Source organism: Drosophila willistoni, unplaced genomic scaffold (assembly GCF_018902025.1).
Source record: "Drosophila willistoni isolate 14030-0811.24 unplaced genomic scaffold, UCI_dwil_1.1 Seg485, whole genome shotgun sequence".
Taxonomy (NCBI): Eukaryota; Metazoa; Arthropoda; class Insecta; order Diptera; family Drosophilidae; genus Drosophila; species Drosophila willistoni.
The window spans coordinates 2,021,677-2,046,306 of NW_025814416.1; the positions used below are offsets into that span (position 1 = coordinate 2,021,677).

Sequence of the window (24,630 nt, forward strand, 5' to 3'; positions counted from 1 at the left end):
GGATGCCCCCATTGAAAGTGCCATCACTGTATTTGTCAATGTTTTAAGGTAATAATCATGAAAAGTTTAGTTGCTAAAAGTTGCTAATTAGCTCATATTCATAAATAAACTAAAGTGGTCTTATTTATTTTCATAGGACAAATATCCACCGTTATCAGTTGATCTTTGTGTTGTTGGTTTCGTTTTCGTCGTTTGTTTTGTACCTTTTCTTACATTCAATTTACTGTAATAATTTATGTTTGCTTTGCACATTTTATTTTGATTGTATAGGAGCATCTTATAACTGTGTGTTTTCACGCATCGACATTTTTGATCTTTGGTGCAAAGAAAAAGGCACGAATGCCGAAAAAATGCAAGGCATAAATAATTTGCTGGCACTAAACATAAAAAGCAAAGGTTACGAAGTCAATACGATTGACCTGAAGAAATGTATTCAGTACATTTGCAAAAAGATAGTTGCCTTCTGGATTCAGTACAAAAGAATTAGAAGTTAGTTGTAGGTACAATACCAATCTGAATGGCTAAAAACTAAAGTTTTTATCGTCCTGAAGCCTACTGGTAGTGCTCAACAAATTGATCTGAGTTCTTGTCGTGGACGGCCCAAAATGGATTTTGTTGAGTCCGCAAAAAGGACGAAACGTCGCCGAATAGCCCTACTACAAAAGCATGATGAGTCTGCAGCTTCTGTTTTGCGCTCATCTGATTCTCAGTCAAGCCTTAATGCAACTGAAATGAATATTGAAAAGGTCTTGTCGCTTGTCGTCGACATTGGGTTGTCCAAACACCAATACTTGGTCATTAGATCATTTATAAATTCAGAAGTTTCCTATAACTTATTGCCAAATTACGAAAAAATTCTTAAGTTCAAAACATTGAGATATCCAAACAATATTGTTGTAGACGAAACACATGCAGAAGTGGAACTACAAAGTCTTTTAGACAACACGGCTTCAAGTATTTTAAAATACTTCGAATATTTCTTGCACATTTCGTACAAGCTGGATGTAAAGCTTTGGCAAGTACGATCGGGAGAACTCAAGTCTATTGTATCAAAGAAAAAACATCAAATTCAAGCGGAGTTTCGAGAGAAAATGGGGTTACTGGTCGATACGCCAAAGGATGGAGGTAGAGGAAACTCCAACGATGGCAATACTGCCAGGAAATTTTTCAGTAACCCAAGCTTAGCATCTCAGATTACAGGCATTGATGAAGAAGTTATTGCCCGATGCGCTACGATACTGCAAGCCTTAGCATCAGGATACAAAATAAATATAAAAAAATTCGAAAAATTCGCACTAGATACAGCGAATAAATTAATTGAAATGTATCCATGGTACTACCTTCCAGCAACAGTGCATAAAATTTTAATTCATGCACCAAAGGTTATAGAGCACGCTTTGGTTTCGATTGGAGAGCTCTCAGAGGGGGCTGGGTCGGGGAGTTTCTCTTTCACAAATATTTACTGTATGCTATCTAAATTCATCTCTAATACCCAGAAAAAAATTTCAGCTCTCTATCTTTACGGGAAGTATTTTTGGCCACCAGCCCCATATAAGCGCAACCAGTGTGCATTGCCATCTGACTATTCTCATTTTGTACTGGCTCTGCGATATATACTTTTTTTCCCCAAGCTTTCACTTTACCTACAATTTGAGGTCCTGCCGGGGGCCATACATTTTTTTTTTCAGTTTTGTTGGTGAATTTGTTTGGCATTGTGCTGTATTTATTTTGAAATTTACCTTTCTTGTTCTTCCAACGTTGTTCAAACACTGTGACATCTATTGTTGTCGCTACTACAGATTTAATCTGATCTGATTTGGTGCATCCCGAGACGATTCAACCAAATTGAGTATTTTGGCCTAGCAAGCCATCAATCTTTGTAATTCCCCCTTTTAAAATTTGCGTATATACGTTTTATGCTTTTTTTTAGGCTTAAAGCGAAAATCAAGGGATCTGAACATCCACGTTTATACGGAAAGTGTTTTTAAAATATGCGATTCTGTTGTTTTTCTTGGCGTGACGATTCGCCTTATATGTATAGCAACTAGGAACTGTGTAGTACTCCTTACCACTTTCGGTAGCTAACCTTATTTTTTGATTCGTTCTCCTCTTTGTATGAGACATTAAAGACGTGCAAACAATTGTGGTGTTGTTATTGGAGCTATTCCCCATTATTCAAAAGGTCGTTTGCATCTGCCATCTAAAAAACTGAACTTAAAAACATTCGAATTGACCCTAAATGTTTTGGTGCAAAAAAAAAAAAAAAACGCCCACTATTCACTTATAATTTTGCATCCAATACACCTGGAGCACTGTACACTACATGCGTCTGCAACCTATAATCATTAACTCCAAATACTTACTTCCTAATTCGTTGTTTTCTGCTATATTAAAAACTCGTCCATATGCAGGAATATGAGGTTATGCTCTAAAAAGTTAAATTGCAAAAAAAATGGTTGCTTGTGGTTATTGAGACTTTTATATTTTACAAAGAATTTATTATTCTATCCAATAGTATAGGACAAGTGGAACGATTCCACAGTACATTGCTAGAGATAGCCAGATGCATGAAAATTGATAAACAACTTAATGATACGACACAGGTCATAGTAAGAGCAGCAATAGAATATAATAAAACAATTCATTCGGTTACGGAAGAAAAGCCAATAGACGTTATCCATGCACAACACACTGTTTTGCGGGAAAATTTTAAAGACAGAATAAACAAAGCACAACAAGATCAACTCAACAGATGCAACCCAGATAGGCAAAATAGGGTATTTGACGTAGGCGACAAAGTATTTATTAAGAACAATAAAAGGTTGGGAAACAAATTATCCCCGTTGTGTTCTGAGGGACGCGTACAAGCAGACCTGGGAGCTTCTGTACTTTTTAAGGGGAGGGTGGTCCATAAGGACAATTTGAAGTAATTTTGATCAAGTTCTTTATTTGCTATATCAAACCACAAAGTCACTATAGTCATTGTTTACATTCCCCACAGGTTAATCACCATAATACTGTCAGTCCTAGACGCAGCAGGGGCACGCATTACCGACTACTCCAATGCAAATTACATTCCCGTGCTAGACGGCAATGTTTTAATATGGGAGCAACGCAGCTACCTAAGACATTCGACGAACCTGACTGAATTCACGAAAATCATAGACGATATGATAAAACTGGCTGAATTATTTCCCTTGACGAACATGCAAAAATTTATAGAAGTAGCCATAAAACATGTTAAAAATCTTTTGTCCGCGTTAATGATACACCACAGGATAGCAAGAAGTCTAGATTTTTTGGGCACAGCGCTGAAAGTTGTGGCAGGAACGCCTGATGCGGCAGATTTGGAAAGAATTAAAATAACAGAAGCACAGTTAATTCAATGTAACAATAGACAAATAATAATTAACACAGAAACTCAAAGGCAGATTAATTTACTTACAAATACTGTTAATAAAATAATACAGTCCAGAAGTGGTGAAATTACCGATATCCCACACTTATACGAAACTTTACTAGCAAGAAATAGAATGCTAATTACAGAAATTCAAGACCTTATGCTTACTGTCACACTTGCCAAATCTAATATAATAAACCCAGCCATTTTTGATCAAGAAGATTTGAAATCTATTTTTACCGAACAGTTCACGACAGTCTCCATAGTTAATTTAATGGCTGTGTCCAACATTAAAATATTTCAGTCCGATAGCACCATACACATAATTATAGATTACCCTAGAATTAAACTTTTATGTAAGAAGGTCATTATTTTTCATGTGATACATGGGGACACCATACTACAGATATACGACAACATAGTGGCAGAATGCGACGACGGAGTGAAGGCGGTCACAGAATGCGTTACCAACAATCAGGGCAATCTGCTATATGTCGCACGCAGCCCAGTCACCTGGAGCCCATTACAAGGGTTGACGAGGGGATAATTATTGCTAACACGCGTGCGAGTATCAGCATAGATGATGGCCCTACGTTACACGTCAACGGAACCCATCTTATAACGTTTGAGAAAAGCGCTACGATAAACGGGACCATGTACCTCAACCACAACAAGGTCGTAAGCAAGGTTCCTGGCATCCCAGCTTCCCCTTTACTACATATAACGGGACACAATCATGTTTCAAGTCTACCTCTGCTACAGCGAATGAATGAACTCAACCTAAACGCAATCCAGGAGTTGAATGATGATATGATATCCAACGGATCGCCCAAGGTTTGGTTCGCGATCGGAACTTGTAAGCTTCTTGCTCTGTAGCCTCGTCGTAGCTGGTTACTGCAGGTACCAGAGGAAGTCAGCTGCTAAACTGCAAAAATTCGTCCAAGAGTCATGCATCACCGAGGACGGCAATGAACTTAGAAGGGGAGAAGTTAACAAACAATCTAGCAAACTGCCCCTGCACTAAGTCTTAGAAGAATCTGTGCAGCTGCAACGTCGATGTGACGAATTCCACATAAGCATAAATACGCTGACACAGCGTCTGACCAAGAGCTCATAGCATGACCATACGCCTTACATATTTACTTCTTATGTATTTAGCTTTAGATTCATATTCCCACTTATGTAATTAGCTTTAAATTCATATTCCAATTTATGTACTTAGGTTTAGTTCTCTTTTATTTCCTTCAATATATTCAGTTTTTGTATAACCCTTTAACAATAAAGAAGCATAACTCCGGCACTTAGCCGAAACATAATTTATCATATCTAATATATTGCTGATCCAGAAGGACCGTGATTCAGATACCTAATCGTATCTCATCCTAATCAACATAAATCAATCCATAAGTTGGATCCCACCAACGGCAACCCCTAACAGGAACCGGTGGACACATTCAACATTATAACTTACATACATATGTAATAAACTTAGGTTAAGCATACTTTCATACTTTCTCAGTGGCTTTCATTCATAAAATATAACAATATACCACATGGTGACCTTGACAACTTATAGAAAAGACACCTCAAACGTCTACTTCAACTGAAAAGACTGCAAATAGATTTACTGGCCGCCTCGAAAACGCAAGAAGACTGGCAACGCTACATAGAGCTTATAGACGAAATAAAAGCTGAACTTCGCCAAAGAGCGAAGAAACGCCAGGATCCGCAGAATGCCAAAGCCTTAACTTGCCTTAATATAAGCTTCTACCAGCCAGTTAAAGCACGAAGTGCAACTTTCGAATTATTAACTTTTAATAGACTTTATCAGTAATATTTCTATATATATTTCTATTTGATGGATTAAACACAAAAAAATCAGAATGACTGGTCCGAACCGGCTGAATCCGAGATATACAAACTGTACATACTGCAACAAGCCTACATGCAATTGCAGCATTTTAGCTCTGTAGCTCTTACAGTCGAGAAGTTTGCGTTGATCCAGACAGACGGACATGGCTATTTCAACTGAGACGAGCACGACTCCATGTCCGTCTGATCAAGAATATTTATACTTTATATGGTCGGAGATGCTTCCTTCTATGCGTTGCACACTATTGAGCAAAATTATATAAAGAAATTAATGGTCCAATTGCAAACGAAAAAATCAAAATTGTCTTTTAGTCCTACAAACCTGCTTGCGAAATTTCAATACTTTAGCATTAAAATTGTAGTTTATGTCAAAATTTTCAACATCTGGACCAGTGTGATGACTTCTAGCCTTTTTATAAGGTTGAGAATTTAAAAAATAACTACCTTTACTTTTTGACTTGTTTCAATGTGATCTTTGCTCCACTATTTTTAAATATCGCTGATTGCTGAAATTTCAGTGGTTATTCTGTTTATTATTAAGTGTTATCCTTTTAAAAATATTTTGCCATATCTCCCCTTTTTGTAATACAGTTTTGGACAATGTATTACCGGAATCTACTTTGACATTAGTTTTTAGATAATCTTTATCTAATTAAACCATTGCACACTGGTTGCGTCCATAGGCCAAAAATCAAAAATATCATCACAAAATACTTGGACAAAACGAACACAAATTGACACTAAAATGTTCAATCTTCAAAACGCCAAACCGGGTTTTCCGCAAATCTAACGGAACTTTCTAAAAATAGCATTGAAAGAATGAACTTGTGTACATTTTTGCAGCCCGTCTGAGCTTTGTATGTACTTTGTCATTGCAAATTCGTACTTCAAAGTGATCAAACGTTTGACAAAGTGGTCCGATATTAATAATTTAAAATGGATTTTGTAATTGAAGGTATTTACTTTAATAAATGTTTATTTAAAGATTAATTTGATCAATTCAAACATTTTTGTGTGATTTTGAACGTCTTAACCTTTTTTGTGTATTGTGTGTACGTCTTTTTTATGTTTACTAAAAGTTTTAGTTGTGTTGCCCCCGGATGCCCCCATTGAAAGTGCCATCACTGTATTTGTCAATGTTTTAAGGTAATAATCATGAAAAGTTTAGTTGCTAAAAGTTGCTAATTAGCTCATATTCATAAATAAACTAAAGTGGTCTTATTTATTTTCATAGGACAAATATCCACCGTTATCAGTTGATCTTTGTGTTGTTGGTTTCGTTTTCGTCGTTTGTTTTGTACCTTTTCTTACATTCAATTTACTGTAATAATTTATGTTTGCTTTGCACATTTTATTTTGATTGTATAGGAGCATCTTATAACTGTGTGTTTTCACGCATCGACATTTTTGATCTTTGATGCAAAGAAAAAGGCACGAATGCCGAAAAAATGCAAGGCATAAATAATTTGCTGGCACTAAACATAAAAAGCAAAGGTTACGAAGTCAATACGATTGACCTGAAGAAATGTATTCAGTACATTTGCAAAAAGATAGTTGCCTTCTGGATTCAGTACAAAAGAATTAGAAGTTTAGTTGTAGGTACAATACCAATCTGAATGGCTAAAAACTAAAGTTTTTATCGTCCTGAAGCCTACTGGTAGTGCTCAACAAATTGATCTGAGTTCTTGTCGTGGACGGCCCAAAATGGATTTTGTTGAGTCCGCAAAAAGGACGAAACGTCGCCGAATAGCCCTACTACAAAAGCATGATGAGTCTGCAGCTTCTGTTTTGCGCTCATCTGATTCTCAGTCAAGCCTTAATGCAACTGAAATGAATATTGAAAAGGTCTTGTCGCTTGTCGTCGACATTGGGTTGTCCAAACACCAATACTTGGTCATTAGATCATTTATAAATTCAGAAGTTTCCTATAACTTATTGCCAAATTACGAAAAAATTCTTAAGTTCAAAACATTGAGATATCCAAACAATATTGTTGTAGACGAAACACATGCAGAAGTGGAACTACAAAGTCTTTTAGACAACACGGCTTCAAGTATTTTAAAATACTTCGAATATTTCTTGCACATTTCGTACAAGCTGGATGTAAAGCTTTGGCAAGTACGATCGGGAGAACTCAAGTCTATTGTATCAAAGAAAAAACATCAAATTCAAGCGGAGTTTCGAGAGAAAATGGGGTTACTGGTCGATACGCCAAAGGATGGAGGTAGAGGAAACTCCAACGATGGCAATACTGCCAGGAAATTTTTCAGTAACCCAAGCTTAGCATCTCAGATTACAGGCATTGATGAAGAAGTTATTGCCCGATGCGCTACGATACTGCAAGCCTTAGCATCAGGATACAAAATAAATATAAAAAAATTCGAAAAATTCGCACTAGATACAGCGAATAAATTAATTGAAATGTATCCATGGTACTACCTTCCAGCAACAGTGCATAAAATTTTAATTCATGCACCAAAGGTTATAGAGCACGCTTTGGTTTCGATTGGAGAGCTCTCAGAGGGGGCTGGGTCGGGGAGTTTCTCTTTCACAAATATTTACTGTATGCTATCTAAATTCATCTCTAATACCCAGAAAAAAATTTCAGCTCTCTATCTTTACGGGAAGTATTTTTGGCCACCAGCCCCATATAAGCGCAACCAGTGTGCATTGCCATCTGACTATTCTCATTTTGTACTGGCTCTGCGATATATACTTTTTTTCCCCAAGCTTTCACTTTACCTACAATTTGAGGTCCTGCCGGGGGCCATACATTTTTTTTTTCAGTTTTGTTGGTGAATTTGTTTGGCATTGTGCTGTATTTATTTTGAAATTTACCTTTCTTGTTCTTCCAACGTTGTTCAAACACTGTGACATCTATTGTTGTCGCTACTACAGATTTAATCTGATCTGATTTGGTGCATCCCGAGACGATTCAACCAAATTGAGTATTTTGGCCTAGCAAGCCATCAATCTTTGTAATTCCCCCTTTTAAAATTTGCGTATATACGTTTTATGCTTTTTTTTAGGCTTAAAGCGAAAATCAAGGGATCTGAACATCCACGTTTATACGGAAAGTGTTTTTAAAATATGCGATTCTGTTGTTTTTCTTGGCGTGACGATTCGCCTTATATGTATAGCAACTAGGAACTGTGTAGTACTCCTTACCACTTTCGGTAGCTAACCTTATTTTTTGATTCGTTCTCCTCTTTGTATGAGACATTAAAGACGTGCAAACAATTGTGGTGTTGTTATTGGAGCTATTCCCCATTATTCAAAAGGTCGTTTGCATCTGCCATCTAAAAAACTGAACTTAAAAACATTCGAATTGACCCTAAATGTTTTGGTGCAAAAAAAAAAAAAAAACGCCCACTATTCACTTATAATTTTGCATCCAATACACCTGGAGCACTGTACACTACATGCGTCTGCAACCTATAATCATTAACTCCAAATACTTACTTCCTAATTCGTTGTTTTCTGCTATATTAAAAACTCGTCCATATGCAGGAATATGAGGTTATGCTCTAAAAAGTTAAATTGCAAAAAAAATGGTTGCTTGTGGTTATTGAGACTTTTATATTTTACAAAGAATTTATTATTCTATCCAATAGTAAAAGTTTTAGACTAAACATTGGTAAACATTTTTTTAAAACTCTTCCTAAAGTTGAGATTTCGTAACAAGTTTTGTCTTTGAGAGTCGCTTAGAATTAGCCAGATTTTAAGAAACACACCTACATTTATAACAAAACAAATCTACTAACACATAGTAGAAATCCGACTTTTTCAATTGCATCTTCAGTTTTATCCATAACATCTTTCTTTTAAAAGTTATATACATACACTCAAAGTCAAGCAAAAATTTGCACCAAATGAAAACAGTTTTGTTTGGTTCCCAACACTTGTTTTCGACAGCGTTATTCTCACCAGTGTTGAACAATTTTGAAAAACATAGTATGCAGATATGTGATATTGATTTGATATTTTATCTATAAATTGGCATCAAAATATTTGGGTGTCAAAAACTTTTAAAAATTGCCTTAAGTGCTCAAAAAATGGCTCCGCAACCCATAGTGCACTGGTGGGGGAAAACTGCAGAGTTCCTTTTTCTCGAAGGACCAAAATGAAAAGTGTTGTGTACACAGTAGAGAGGTACGCGTGTTCTTCTTGAGAGCTTATGCTAGACTGACCGTTTATTGATGTGTAATGACAATGTTACCATATCTAAGGAATACTAGGTTTAACAATGTTGGGAAATGCTTATTTTAGATTTTAAATGATACATAACACATCTCCCCCTTTAAATTATAAACGGCAATTAATTTTTAGATTTTCGGAAATCGTGATTGACTTCCTGGCGAGCTCTTGTACTTTGTCGAACAGGTATACCAGAACGTCGTGGATTGTTGCTCTTGCAGATGTTGCATGACTGAGCTAGCTTTTTTATGTCTTCATCAATGGCAGGCCACCAAACATGTTTCCTTGCAGTTTGTTTCCCTCATGTAATAGTTTAAGGACTTTTGGACGTAGACTGGTTGGAATCACCATACGATTTGCATCTGACTGTAAACATAGTAAGTGATCATTAATTGTTAAAGCAAACTTACGATTAAAGTATGACAATAAATCTTCGTTGCCACTTTCTAACTTTTCTGGCCATCCTACAGAAACGTAGTGCAGGACTTGCTTGAGGATTTTATCGTTATTCAAATGCTTGAGAATGGTTTCTGCATTAACCGGTGGATTGATTTCCGTTATTAAGTTGCAAGCTTCCTCCTCTTTATCGAATTCTATATAAGTTCCAATTGGTAGTCGGGAAAGAGCATCGGCATTGCCATGTGCAGATGTCGCCCGATACTGGATATCAAAATTATACGCCATTAGAATGATACCCCAACGTTGTAGTCTGTTTGAAGTCATCAATGGCAGATGTTTCCCTGGATTGAAGCTTGATACAAGCGGCTTGTGATCAACCGATCACCGATCAACAGTATGAACTTCTCCCATACAGATATTGGTGAAATCGTTTAACTCCGAAAATTATTGACAATCCCTCTTTTTCTATTTGACTGTATTTCTCTTGATGTTTGTCGAGTGTTTTCGAAGCAAAAACAATGGGTCTCTCTTGACCATCGTGTTGAATATGAGAAAGGGCTACTCCGAGACCAAAAGATGATGCGTCTGATGCGAGCACGATCGGTAAATTTTCATCAAAATGCGCCAGTTGCGTTGCGTTAATAATGTGAGACTTCAGAGCTGAAAAGGCTTGTAGTTGTTTCGGACCAAAATAAAATTTTACATTTTTTCTACGAAGTTGGTTTAAAGGTGCTGCCAACTGTGAAAAGTTTGGTATAAAGTTGCAATAGTAATTTACTTTACCCATAAATGCTTCCAATTGCTTCAAAGTTGAGGGCGGTTTTAATAGTCGTACAGCTTCTAATCCGGATGTGTCTGGCAAAATTCCAGCAGCACTAATCCGTCTTCCCAAGTATTCGATTTCGTCTTTGAAAAAGAAGCACTTTTCCTTTTTGCATTTGATTCCGTTTTCTTGAAGTATGTTCAAAACTTGCTCGATTCGGTTTAGATGTTCTTCGCTTGTTGGAGCTGAGATGATGATGTCATCTACGTAGTTGCCACAACCTTCTATTCCCTTTAGAAGTTGCTCAAGATATCTCTGGAAGATTGCCGGTGCACTGGCAATTCCATACGGAAGGCGCTGATATTGAAATAGGCCCAATGGCGTGTTGACGACCATGAATTGCTTTGTTGCTTCATCTAGTTCCATCTGAAGATAGGCGTCTTTTAGGTCTATTTTGCTGAATTGCTTACCATGACGAATTATGTGAAATAGGGACTCTTTGTTGGTAATGGATACTGCTCTATGTCGATTTGTGCGTTAACTGCTTGCTTAAAGTCACCACAAATCCGAATGGCTCCACCTGGCTTAGGTGCTAACACAATGGGCGATGCCCAGTTGCTAAATTTGATCGGTTTCCAGATATTGGCTTCCGTGAGACGATTTGCTTCGGCTTTGAAATGTTCCAATTGAGCAAATGGAATTTGACGGCTTTTGCAAAATTTAGGTGTTGCTGTAGATTTTAAAAATACGCTGGCTTTGAAATCTTTTATGGTACCCATGGCAGGCTCGAACACTGACTTATATTTGCAGCAAAGCTCGTTAATTCGAATATTTTCTTGCTCATAAATCTTACATATTTGGACAATGTCGAATCCAAATTTTTTAAATAAATCTGTTCTGAAAAGATTGGCTTCGTCTCTTTTACTAGTAACAATGATTACAATATTTTCGACTTTTTCTCCACACTTTGCGACAGTGTGCAATTCGCCTAGTATTGGTATTGGAATGTGTGTATATGCGAAAAATTGTCTGGAACATTCTTGCAATTTTGGTTTATTCAGTAATAAATATGTTTTAAAATTTATCACTGAAGCTGTTGACCCTGATTCCATTTGAAAAGTAATAACTTGATTCAATATTTTGACATCAATTAGCTTTTTACGGTATTCGTTTTTGACTTGACCCGTTATAGTGTTTACTTCTTCCATTAAATTTGCTTCTTCTCTTTTTTGTGTCTGCGAATTACTTTTGTCTTGCTTTGACATACACACGACAGATATATGGCCTTTTCAACCACATTTGTAACATACGGCGTCACGATACTTGCATCGTTCTCTAGTGTGAGACGTTCCACACCCAGAACACGACTTCCACGAATTTTTGCACTGTTTCTCTTTGTTCGGTTTATTCTGATACTTTTTGAATGTATTGATCGCGTTGAGTGGAACTTGACTCTCTCTCTTGTCTTTAAGGGTTGCAACGGTTTTTGTCGTTGTCTCATAGGTCTCCGCAATCATGAGCACATCTTCAAGAGTCGGCTGGTGCTTTTGAAGAGCAGCTGCCCGTACTGCATCATACGGGGTATGTACGATGATCTTATCCCGGATCATTTCATCTACGTAGTTTGACAAACAACCTTGTGCAGAACACACAAATTGACATTCACGAGCGATCCCGCGCAAATCGGCTACCCACTCTTTGTGTGTTTGACCATGTGCCATCTCTTTCTTAAAAAATTCGTAGCACGCTGCTACAGTATGACGCTTAGTTGTGAAATGTACAGTAAGTTTGTCTGTGAGCTCTTTATATGTATGAGTGTTTAAGTTGTTACTCCCGAAGAGATTTTTAAGCTCAAACAAACTGACGCCACACCAAGAAAGAAAATATGCTTTTTGTTTTTCGTCTGCACTGACCGAATATGCAATAAAATGTTGCAATAACTGTTCTAGATAAGACTCCCAATTTTGATTGTCTTTGTCAAATTTGTGAAATGGAGGACACTTAGCTAATTCACCCGCGTGGCTTGAATTACTAGCACTAGATGCAGAATTATTCTCAATAATTTCTCTCATCCATTGTCGTTGTTGTTCTAAAATGTTCGTTGTGAATTGCTGTTGCTGGGAAAGCAATTCTTGAAATTCCGCGCTTTCTATTGGCATCTTGATGAGAATCAACGACTGACCAACTAGATTTTACACAATTATTGTAGCTAAACGTTTTAATTTGTTTTTTGCCTCGTCGCCATTAATGTTGTGTCCACAGTAGAGAGGTACGCGTGTTCTTCTTGAGAGCTTATGCTAGACTGACCGTTTATTGATGTGTAATGACAATGTTACCATATCTAAGGAATACTAGGTTTAACAATGTTGGGAAATGCTTATTTTAGATTTTAAATGATACATAACAAATAGGGATTCCAAAGAGAAGGAAAATAACCCGATCTTCATTCGTGGAATTCAAAATATGAACTGATTTAATTTACATAAATGTTGTGTATATAAATTAACTTTTAGACTCTATGAGGCGACAATTGTTCTTAAAAATACTTATTCTAATTACACACGTTTCCGGGGGTTGAAAATTGTTTATATTTCATGCTCAGCGTTGGTTACTTGATACCGCGCCGCTGTTGTAATCTTAAGTGTTTTCCAAAGAGTGCGGATGCATGTTTTGTTTGGTATTAAGAAATACTTGTCATTTGAATCTTTATGACTTAATTTTGATTTTATGTTTTTGTTTTGTTTTGTATATTTCTTTGGTGCATCTAATTTGGTGAAGCCATTTCAGATGAACACGATGTTTAATCTTAAACAGGCAAAATAGATCTATATATATTCCTTCCAAGGCTTGTAAAAGAAGTGCTCAAAGAATCTATACACTCAAGGTAGAAAAATTATTCAGATCACAGACGCTTAACGAATTGAAACAAAAAATATCAAAGAAACTAACATCGGCTATGCCGAAGTTTTTATACCCTTGCAGTCCTTGGTAATAATAATTTTTCATGTTCAAAATTTGTTTTCTGCAACTCAATTCATCAATATACAAACAAAACAATTTTACTCTCTATTTTACAATTTGTTCTTCTTCTTCCCTTATTCCCAAAGCAAAGCAACGCACGCATACACATACAGTTCATGTAGCGTTGCGTCTGTGTGTGTTATATTTATCCGATCACATTTTAATTTTGGGATCTGGGGTTTTATATCCAATATTATCACATATGTAAATTTCATAGCATACTCCGATTTTTATGAAAATGTTTCTTCTAGTTCCTCTAGAGCTATATGATATAGTGGTCTGATCCTTATGAATTTCATACTTTATTTTTCCCGGGTAATAAAAAACCCTGAAACAAAATTTCAGACCGATAGCTCTTAAGACGGCTGAGTAAAACGCATACGCACAGACGGACGGACAGACGGACATGGCTATATCAACTTAGCTTCTCATGCTGATCAAGTATATATACTTTATGGGGTCGGAAACGTCTCCTTCTGTGCGTTACAAACATCTGACCAATTTTATAATACCCTCTGCAAGGGTATAATGAAAAGATATTTTAAAAGTTAGAAGTTCTACAACAAGTAAAAATGTTAACAAATGAAGAAGAATAGTGGAAGGTCACAGCGGCGTAAACAGAACGCTGGAAACATAAAATGAAAATTTCCTTGGAAACAAAGAAAAAGCAACATATATCAAAAAAATGCAAACTAGCCAAAAAAATCAGACACAACCAATCACCCTTGACAATAACACCAACCCCTGACTTGTCCAAATATTTCATATCCATACCAATACCACACAAAAGTGCAAAGGCGGTTGCAAAAGCAATATGGATAAGTAAAAACAATTTACTAATAGAACTTTGCAACGATAACATCACTAAAATTAATTCCATGGCTCACCACTATCAAAGTCTTGTAACAGTAGAAAAGAGTCATAGAACTTTCAATGAGTATATCAGGTCATACATATACTCCATCCAATGTACATGGTTATTCACCTTTTGAACTAGTCTTTGCGAAACATCCTAACACATTTACATTTATATCCATTTACAACATTGATGACTTTCATAAAGAAAAAACATGCAATTTACAAATAGCGCAAACTAGAGAAACTTCTTATTGAAAAACTTAAGGCATTACAGAAGCAAAACATATGATAACAACACAAAAAAGGTTTTAGAATTGAAACTTGCACACTTGAAATAATGTGTGGCTTTAGGTATCGTTAAGAACACTAGCCATAAGACACAATGTATTCGTCTCCTTATAAATACCGGGCTTGCGGCCCCAATAAATCACTCGAAGTCTTACCTTGCCATTCGCCTAATATAGTGTAATCGGGAATGACGCAGTTTGCTTCTGGCCTTAAGCTTAAGGGGAGATATTAAGGACCTTATCGGGTTGTTGGGAAAATGAAGCATGATCGTTATGCGTTTGAGAAAGTATGGACGAATGTAGGAATGCAGTATCGATAGAATATCGATATGAATTGATAACGATGCTTGAGTAATAAAGAGTCTATCAGTCAGTCTGTGAAGTCGAGCATGGAGAGTGAGTCTATGGAGTTGCGTCTTGAGACAAGTGTGTGTGCCGTATGTCGAAGTGTGCGCAAAGAGTTAGGAGAAACATTGTGAAGGTTTGTAATAAACCCTTTTTGTTAATAAGCTAATAAGACTAAAATAAAATAATAAAAATAATAAATCGGAACCAGTGTGAATATTGAATTCCCACAACTTTGTCACCTCGTCCGTAATAAGGATGAATTCCCACATGTATGGCTGCAATACTTCGTATACTGCTTTAACACAACACCCTCTATGGCACATGACTATTGTCCATATGAGTTGGTATTTGGTAAATCTTAAAATTTGGCTAAACAATTTAATAGCATAGATAGGATTAAATCACTTTATAATAAAGAAGATTATGCAAAAGAATCAAAAGTTAGACTAGAACAGGCATAGAAGACAACTAGATGCCAAATTTGATTGCACAAGGTAGAAAATTAAGGGAGATAATCGAGTTTTTTCAAATTACGAGTGCGGAAAGGAGCGTGGAGCATCTTTACTATCCATTTACATACTACACGAGTCTACATACCAAATTTGATGGCTCTAGCTCTTATAGTCTCCGAGATCTGCATGTTCATACAGACGGACGGGCGGACGGACATGGCTAGATCGACTCGGCTGTTGACCCTGATCAAGAATATATATACTTTATGGGGTCGGAAATGCTTCCTTCTGCCTGTTACATACATTTTGGCGACTTTAATATACCATTTCACCCTATGGGTGAATGGTATAAAAATAACTATATATAATTATGGTATTTTTCTGAAGGAGTGAGATGTAGCATGTTCATATATAGAATACTCACTGTACTCACAATCAGTGAAGTACAAAAATAATATTACAAACAAATTGTAGCACTTAGTTACAATATTTATAAACAAACATACCAATTCAAGTACCATGCATTTTTGGTAACAAGACCACACACATGTACATGGTACTGGGCAATGCTGAGTCGGCACATTTAACACGCGCGCCGGCTCTGTCACCAAGTAAACATTATCCGTCCTCTCTCCCCTTCGGCGATTCTTCGCCAGCATTATACATAAATATGTAAACATTTATATTTACATAAGCAGACCGCTCCTACGTAGCTACGCGGTTTTTAGCCGTACAAGACAATGTCCGTCAACGCGATCTCCTCTCAGACCGTTATAGCTACAGAAATTTTAAATTTTGCATGTAGACTTGTATATACTGCACAGCTTGATCGGACAACTATATCATTTAGTTACCATACATATATATATTTTTCTCAGCAACATTGTAATTTTGAAAGGTATTGACGTGAAATTTAATATTCTTTAGTTTCGGGTGACTATTTTATATAGCTCCTATTAGAACGATAGGTCGAAAACAGTGACTTTTATCAATAACTTCGTTACTTTTTACTCAATCGTCATAAAAATGTATATTTCTCAGTTTAACGGCTTTTGTCAATAACTTTGTTACTTCTAAAGTACTTTTTAGAAAAAATTATGTTTCGCAGTTAACATAGCTGTTAATGACTGTGCTAAATTTCATCGAGATCGGGTGACTATATCATATAGTTTCTATAGAAACGATCGGACAATAACAGTGACTATTATGAATAACTGCGTAGATTTTCATGCGATTGCTTTAAAACTAAACATTTGTCAGTTTAATTATGTCTGTTAATAGGTGTACTAAATTTGATCAAGATCGGGCGATTTCATTACATAGCTGCCATAGGAACATTCGGTGGTAAACAATGACTTTGATTAAAAAATTCGTTATCGCTCCTATGTTATCGTTATCGTTCCTATGGTAAGATTGCAGGCTGTTCTTTCAAAAACATTAGACTTTTTAGATTGACGCCTAGAGGTCAGGTAAGAGTAACATAAAACTTGCAAGGGTATACAAACTTTAGCGCGGTCGAAGTTACCCCGGCCCTCGGATTTAAATTTTAAAATTCAATTCTGGAGAGAGCATCTGCTGCCACATTTTCTTGTCCTCTGATTTATTCTATAGTAAAATTGAACTCTTCTAAATCTAATCTTATTCCAGTTTTGACGATGGGTTTTTTAGTGAAAATAGATATGTTAATAGTTGATGGGCGGTCGTAATTAAAAATTTTTCCCGTATAGAAGTGTTTGAAATATTGAATACCCTAATGTGTTGCTCGTAATTCCTATTCTATTGTTGACTTATTGCTTTCTCCTTTCGCGTATGATATTGGTAGTTGACTGAGGAAGGCTCCACATGCAATCTTACTTGCGTCGGTTGTAATGCAAAACTGTTTATTGAAATCCGGATATTGAAGTAATTGATTGTTGGCATCCCAATGAAATTCAACATTTTTCCTTGATAGTACTGTATTATTCGTATTCCGCCAAATTTTCACTTAAGAGGTTAGTAATTTTGACGTCTGCGTTGTTGGTATTTAATATGAGCACGTATGAGTTAGTCTTAGAGACGGTTGTGCATGCAACGAATATCCCAGAGTGCAGTTCTTGGTTAAGGATAAAGGTGTTATTATTGATTGAGATTATTGCAATGCGAACTATTTTTTCTGTGCTAGATGTAATATGGAACACACATGCTTTGACTAATTCCTGTTAAAATTACAATTTTGTCGTGATACACAATAAATTTCAAATTATGAATTAAATTTTTTTTTCAATCTGTGTCGAGTCACAATATCTGAGTTCTGACACCTCATAGTCGTTTCGCCTTTTTTTACGTACATTAAGTTAAACTACGCCCAGAGAGGGCAACCTCTCAGCAGCGGCCGCTGCGCTTCATGCCGACGCCGAAGAAAAAACAAAGAAATCGAAAGCGTAAGAGAGGGACGGAGATCGTGACGCGGACCAAAGTGCAAGACGCATCGTATGTTTTCACCGTTAGGATATAAGTAGGCAGAGCAAGGGTGAGTGAGAGCATAGGCATAGAATTAGAGAAAATCACTTCGCAAGTGACCATCAGAGTGCGAAGACCGAGTGACAAAATAAGTAGCAGCCAAAATACAAGGGTATTTCCTAAGCAAGGATTTAATCAGGTGAGCTAATGAGCTCAAAAATGATGTGTGACCCTGGGTAATGACCCAGGTCTCCTTTTTAGCTTTGAGTGCGGTAGGGACCCTTTTGCCCCATGAACAATGATTGTCTAGAAATTAATTAACTACAAATAAAATTACTGTTACTGCTAATCGGCACGCTTTGCATTTTTATAAAACCACGTCTAGCCAACACCCTCCCCTTTACCCTTGTCCCGTAATACTCTGGAGTGGAGCCGAAGGATCATTTGATTTCGGCAGGATGAGATATTCTCCTGCAGTTGAAGTCAGTCACTGATCTCAAGGCTCAGTCGCTCCAGGTGAAGTGACAACGGATCTTGGCCAGCGTGATTTCACTTGGCAGTCAAGCTTCAGTCGATGCAGTTTCTCTTCACCTCCCCATTCCTTAACCCCACTAACATTGATCCTCACTTCTCCCTCCCCTTCCACTCTTCCAGTCCAAGAGGCAACGGATCTTGGCCAAGCGGGCTTCGCTTGGCAGACAAGGTCAGTCGTTGCGGCTTCTCTGGGATTCTACCTTTCCAAGGAAAGGTCCTTTCCCCCTTGTCCGTCCGTTTATGTGCCCTCCGCTTTATTCATAATACTCTCAAGGTCTTCAGATCAAATAAATTTTCGGTAGACGGAACTCTGGAGACTGAGACCCCAGCCAGAGCTTCCTTACAAATCATGCCCCAGTATTCCGTCACATGGGATGGGGAAATCATTTTCTATTACTTTGAAAGTGTGTTTCATTGAGAGATTGCTGACTTTGTGTTTTTACCTATTCCACTAAGTTTTGTCTTTTTGCGTATGTCGTCTGTATTGTCTTTCCTTAATTATTTCTGTTTTAATAGGGATAGCTACATATATACAAATAATTATTTGTTCTATTCCTTACATCAGAGGAGTTTTCTGAATTTTCTTCTACATTTGTAAGTCTAACATTATTATTTTGTTGTGTTTTAGTCGAGATTTTAGTTCTTGTTTTATTATTGCTATAATTTCTTCGATTTAAATTATTGTTATACTTGTTGTAGTTCTTAGTATTGTCATAGTTAGTATTACGATTTTGGTTTCTATTTTGATAAGTATTATTTCTGTTTTCAAATGTGTTCCTCTTTGTATATTGGTTTCTTTTAATATAGAAGACACTTCGAACATGTTCTACATTTGTAGATGTATTTACAAATTTGTCTACAACATCATTCATTTTATTGCCTACATCTATTGTTGACCAACTTTTTCATTGTCGCACATCTTTATAATTAATTTTACTTCTGTTTACACATTTTTTCGCTGTGTCTGGGCTTACGTTGTCATTGTTTTGTTTTAAATTCATTAATTTTGATTCTGCTACGCCCCTAATTTGCTCTTTTAATGTTTGGATTATACCTGTTATTGTTTTTTCTTTTGTTACTAATAGTCTAAAGTCCGCTTTAAGTTTTATTTGTATAACTTTAATAGCTGTTTCTTTGTGGTCTGCCTTTATTTCATTAACTAATTCGAATGAATCTATGAAACTTTGAAAAGTTTCTACTCCAATAGCATACTCTTGAATCAGCTTGGAAGCTGAATTAAGAAACTTATTTATTGTGTTCATCATTTTTGGTTTTATATATGTATCTTGAACGTCTCCTGAGTTATTTTCTGCACCTGGCTCTTCGGTACCTTTTGTTACTAGAGGTTCAAAAGCTGCTCCTAAATTTAGATCTGCTGAAATTGTAAAATTTATATTATGCTTATTTCATATTTTATTTGGTTCATTACTTGTGTCTATACTGCTACTCCTGATTTTATTCTAACTCTCGAAGATAGTTTCAAGTTGTTTATTAATGGTCTGAGGGTGTATATATACCAGTGTTTGCATTTGCTGCTACATAGCAGCAATTTCAATAAAAATATTGCTCTGCTCCTGCTACTGCTCTGATTTCGAAGGGCTACGTAGCATAGCAGAGAGCACAAACGGAAAACGATTGCTCTTCTGCTCTGCTCCGTAGCATATATCGTCGGAGCACAGAGCAATAGCAAGAGCAAAAAATTTTCGATACGCTTTTTGTAGTTGTAGCAATAGCACAAGCATTAAAAGCGAGATGAGAGCGGAGCAAACAAAATAAATTTTTGTGCTACTGCTACGGAGCATTTCCTTTTTTGTTGCTCTCGTAGCAATTTCGTAGTCTCTCTCGTAGCAACTTCGTAGTCGCTCTCATGTAGATCTGTACTAGAGGTGGGGATGGGCCGAAATGTTACATCCAACCCAACCCAGCCCATGGGCTAAGAATTTCACCCGCATCCGAAAGCTATAAAAAATTTGGACATTTAGAGGAAACTGTAATTCCACAAACTAGGAGCACTAGGAGCTCTAGACTGCTCGTGTGTTTTTGTGGGGGTGAGCGAGAAATCATATGATTGAGGCGAATTTAATAGACATTTTTGAAATTTCAAATAATTTTTCACCTGTTGCATGGTATAACGAAGTCAGCGAGCCGACTTAATTACTTCATTTTTTAAAAATTTATTAGAATCTTTTTTTAGTGATTTATTTATTGCTGCTGCTGTCGATTCGATTGATTTGCCTGCTGCTGTTAATGCTTTGGCTGCTTTTCTTTCTATCGCAGCACATCCGATTGGGATATTTTGTCCCATATGCCTATTCCCATGGTGGTGTTTTGCCAGCGTGCCAGATTTCCACCTTAGTACCAGAAAAATGGCGGTGAATTTCTCCTCCTATTCCCTGATACTACTATTGGGACCGCAAGCCTAGTATTTATAGGGAGAAAAATACATTGTGTTTTATGGCTAGGGCTCCTAACGGTACTTAAAGCTAAGCACTAAGTACAAGTTCTAATTGCTTAGTATACTTAACTCTATCCCTAACAGTATACTACAAAAAAATTTAACTGGTATAGCGCACACTCAAGTAGGTTATCAAGAAAAACATGTTGATGCGAAGGAATTGAGAAAGATAGATTATGATCAACCAGCCAAGAAATATTGGGCAAGTTAAAATGACAAGCCGGAGGAATGTATGAACAAGAAATGTATAAGCTAAAGTTGGAACATGTAACTTTAACGCAAATAAATTCAACGCCTTGAGGCAGATCAGTCGGCTCAAAGATTCAAGTGGACAGCAATGAGAACTCCACCGTTCCTACGACCAACACGATCAAGCCTATAAGAAATAAAGTAATAAGAAAGAATTTTGTTATCCAAAGCAGAGGAGTTAAGCCAAGTTTCAGAGAAAGCTAATATGTCAGCCGAAAAGGTTTGGCTATCACAGAACAGTTTCAAGAGCTTGGTAAAAATTCCTCTTACAACGAAGAAGATAAATTATTGAAGTTTACATGTACATGCAAACTCGTGTTCAGCTGAGCCCTCTGGCCAAATATTAGGGTCTACCATAGCTTATAATACTCATTTAGTACAGTAGACCATAATTCGAATTGAGAAATATGTAAGCTGCCATAGACGACTCAGAAGTATCTGGAGCAAGCCTTGAGATAAATAATTGTTTGCGAGGAGGCAACACAGTTAGTGGAGGCGGAGGACCATTAGAATCCACGAGTGTTTGGAAGCCAGGATGATTCTCTAATTGATCAGAGTTCAATTAGAGTGAGGGATAGATTGAGGTAAACCAGGGCTTGTACAGGGTACTTCAATCTGAAAAGAAGAGCATAAAGAAGGACAAGATGATGGTGTAGGGCAAAGTAAAATAAGAGAAGATGTAATAGAGAGGGGTGGCGGCTGCTTATGAGTCAGCTCAAGGATACAGTTCTTGGACAATTTCTCAGAAGGCGGAACGAACTCAAATTGCGACAATAAATGTACGCTAGAGTCACACTGATCAACAAAACGATCAGCATGATTGCAAGTAGGTTTTGTTTTGTTGGGCCAATGCTAAAGCCAAACCGCACATATGACAATTTCATTGCGTCTGTCGGTGCGGTGACCTGGTGACCTGTTATTCGAATAGCAGAACACCTGGCCATACACGCCGGGCTTATAATCCAGTCTTCTTGATGGTAACACCTTGTAAATTGTCGTCACAAGTCACTGCGAGTTTAGTTGGTCTAAACGCGGCAAAAATCAGAAGATATTGCTCAAAGTGACTGTTTTCCACCGATCGTTCCTATGGGGGTCATTAACAGATATATTAAACTAACAAATGTTTAATTTGAAAATAAACGGGTCAAAAGTAACGGAGGGTATGACAAAAGTCACTGTTTTCGAATTATCTTTCCTATCGGAGCTATATGATATAGTCACCCGATCTTGATTAAATTTGGCACAGTCGTTTATAAGTCGATTATAATAAAGTCACCAATATTAAATTTCATGACAATAACTCAGAAAATAACGAAGTTATTGAGAAAAGTCCTTTTTTGTAACTTTGCCATTTGTATGGGTGCTAAATGATATAGTGGTCCGATCCGGCTGAATCCGAGATATACAACCTCATCAGTATATACAAGCATGGAGAACTTCAATTCTGTCAAGGAGGAGTTCGCGTTGAACTCAACATAGCTATTAGAACTCGACTCGTCGTGCTGATCAAGAATATATATACTTTATATGGTAGGAGATGCTTCCTTCTATGCGTTGCACATTTCTGACCAAAATTAATGTAAACTTTTTGCAAGGGTATATCACATCATCAGATGATCAAGGTCTAGCTGAGTAACACATATATATTCCTTTGGTGGTATGTCTACGACAGGCCACATGCAGCAAAGTTAGACGCTTCGCTTACAAGTTTTGAATAAGAAAATGTTAAATTTTTTTTCGTCTTAAGATATTATATCATCAGATGATCAAAGTCTAGCTGAGTAACACATATATATTCCTTTGGTGGTATGTCAACGAGAGGCCACATGCAGCAAAGTTAGACGCTTCGCTTACAAGTTTTGTCAAGAGGCACTAATACAAGGCGATCCCGGTATGTATACTGGGCTATTAAACAAAATCAAGTGCTGCAAATTGGGCGTGGATGCCGTATGAGACTATTAAAGAATAGGAAATAAAGTGCAAATTGATAACCGCAAAAAAAAGAGGTCCAACTTCGTCGACGAATATAGTGGCTTTTATACAAAGAAAATGTATTTCTGTAAATTTTTATTGGGTTTTAGTCGGCAATATTCGCCGCGGTATAACTGTTATTCAGGGTTCCTGCTTTACTTACGTATTTGAGCTAATTGACTTTGGGGACTCGAAGGTGTTGCTGGAACACTGCTGGATTTGGGCTTGCTTGTAGTGGATCTTGTAAGCTTTTGCTCACGCAGCGCATTTATACTATCAGTTAGTATCTCACGCTCTGTTCTACCAGAATATCGAAATTTTGTACCCCATGAGAAGAATCCACCCCCAGTGACTACAGCAGCGTCCTGACTCTTAGGCAATCTGTAAAAAAAATAGCATTTAAATTACTATTTAATTTTTTCAACGTAGTAATACCCACGTAAAAAATAGCATTTGCTCAATAGCACATCTCCATAGATAGCGGCAAGCAGCACTTGAAGGGCATTTGAATCCGATTGTGTGTTTTTTCTATGAATTTAGCTTTAAGTTATTTTAAACATCTATGTAAAAGAACACATAATTACCGGTTCGCGACTCACGTCTGTATAGCTGAGATGTGTAATAAACATTTTGCCCTCAAAGTTTATTTTATGTACTTCATTCCAACGAAAATGTTGTGAGCGCTTGCCGGCAACATACGAACTAATTCCAGAATGATTTATTCCAATATAAAGATGTGAACCACGATGATCCTTTACTGGATGAGGTTCAATTCCATAAGTTTCGAGACAACGTGCAATACCCATAAATTCCTCCGCAGCAGCAGATGAATCGTGACCAGCTGCACGTTTTTTGTGAAGCTCTGTGATTTTCTTTTCAAGGTTGTCTGTCTGTCGCAAAGTTAGTTCTATTGAAGAAACATAATCACCTTTATGTATATCTTCATTGTAATCTCCGAGCTCTTCTGCAATAAAAAAAAATTTGTTTAATCACATTCAAATTATTTGCTTGACTGCTAATCAAAAATGTTTGTGGATGATGGCGTTTCCATGCTGAAATTAGACAATAAATGTTCGATTACTAAACACTTTAATGCAGTGCTCGCAAAAACCTGTTGACAGATTCGAGCGGTCTCAAAATAAGTGTTGTTCAATGAGACTTTGAGAAAAAATTTCGATCGCAACCGATTGCTTTGTTCATAAATAATTTTGCTCGCACTCAATCGATGAGTAGTTTTTTCGCTTTAGTTTGCTCTGCTCATTCCCTGACTTTTATCACCAAAATGAAAATTCAAAAAATCTTTTTTTTGTTACTTGACTGTGTGAATTTGTAAAGATAGCAAGATAAATTTGTAAAGTGCATCTATTTTTTATTCATGATTTTAA

General features: G+C 36.8%; 1 protein-coding gene across 1 annotated transcript in view; it reads right to left on the reverse strand.

Moving 5' to 3' along the window:
- LOC6651891 (FERM domain-containing protein 5) overlaps nt 1-24,630 on the reverse strand; it is a 249,741-nt gene that overhangs the window by 47,936 nt on the left and 177,175 nt on the right. Inside the window, exons 5-7 of the mRNA XM_002074320.4 lie at nt 23,830-24,209; nt 23,685-23,773; nt 23,409-23,626 (exon numbers count right to left, since the gene is read on the reverse strand). Coding sequence (XP_002074356.2) covers nt 23,409-23,626; nt 23,685-23,773; nt 23,830-24,209 — 687 coding nt within the window. The remainder of the gene's footprint in view (nt 1-23,408; nt 23,627-23,684; nt 23,774-23,829; nt 24,210-24,630) is intronic.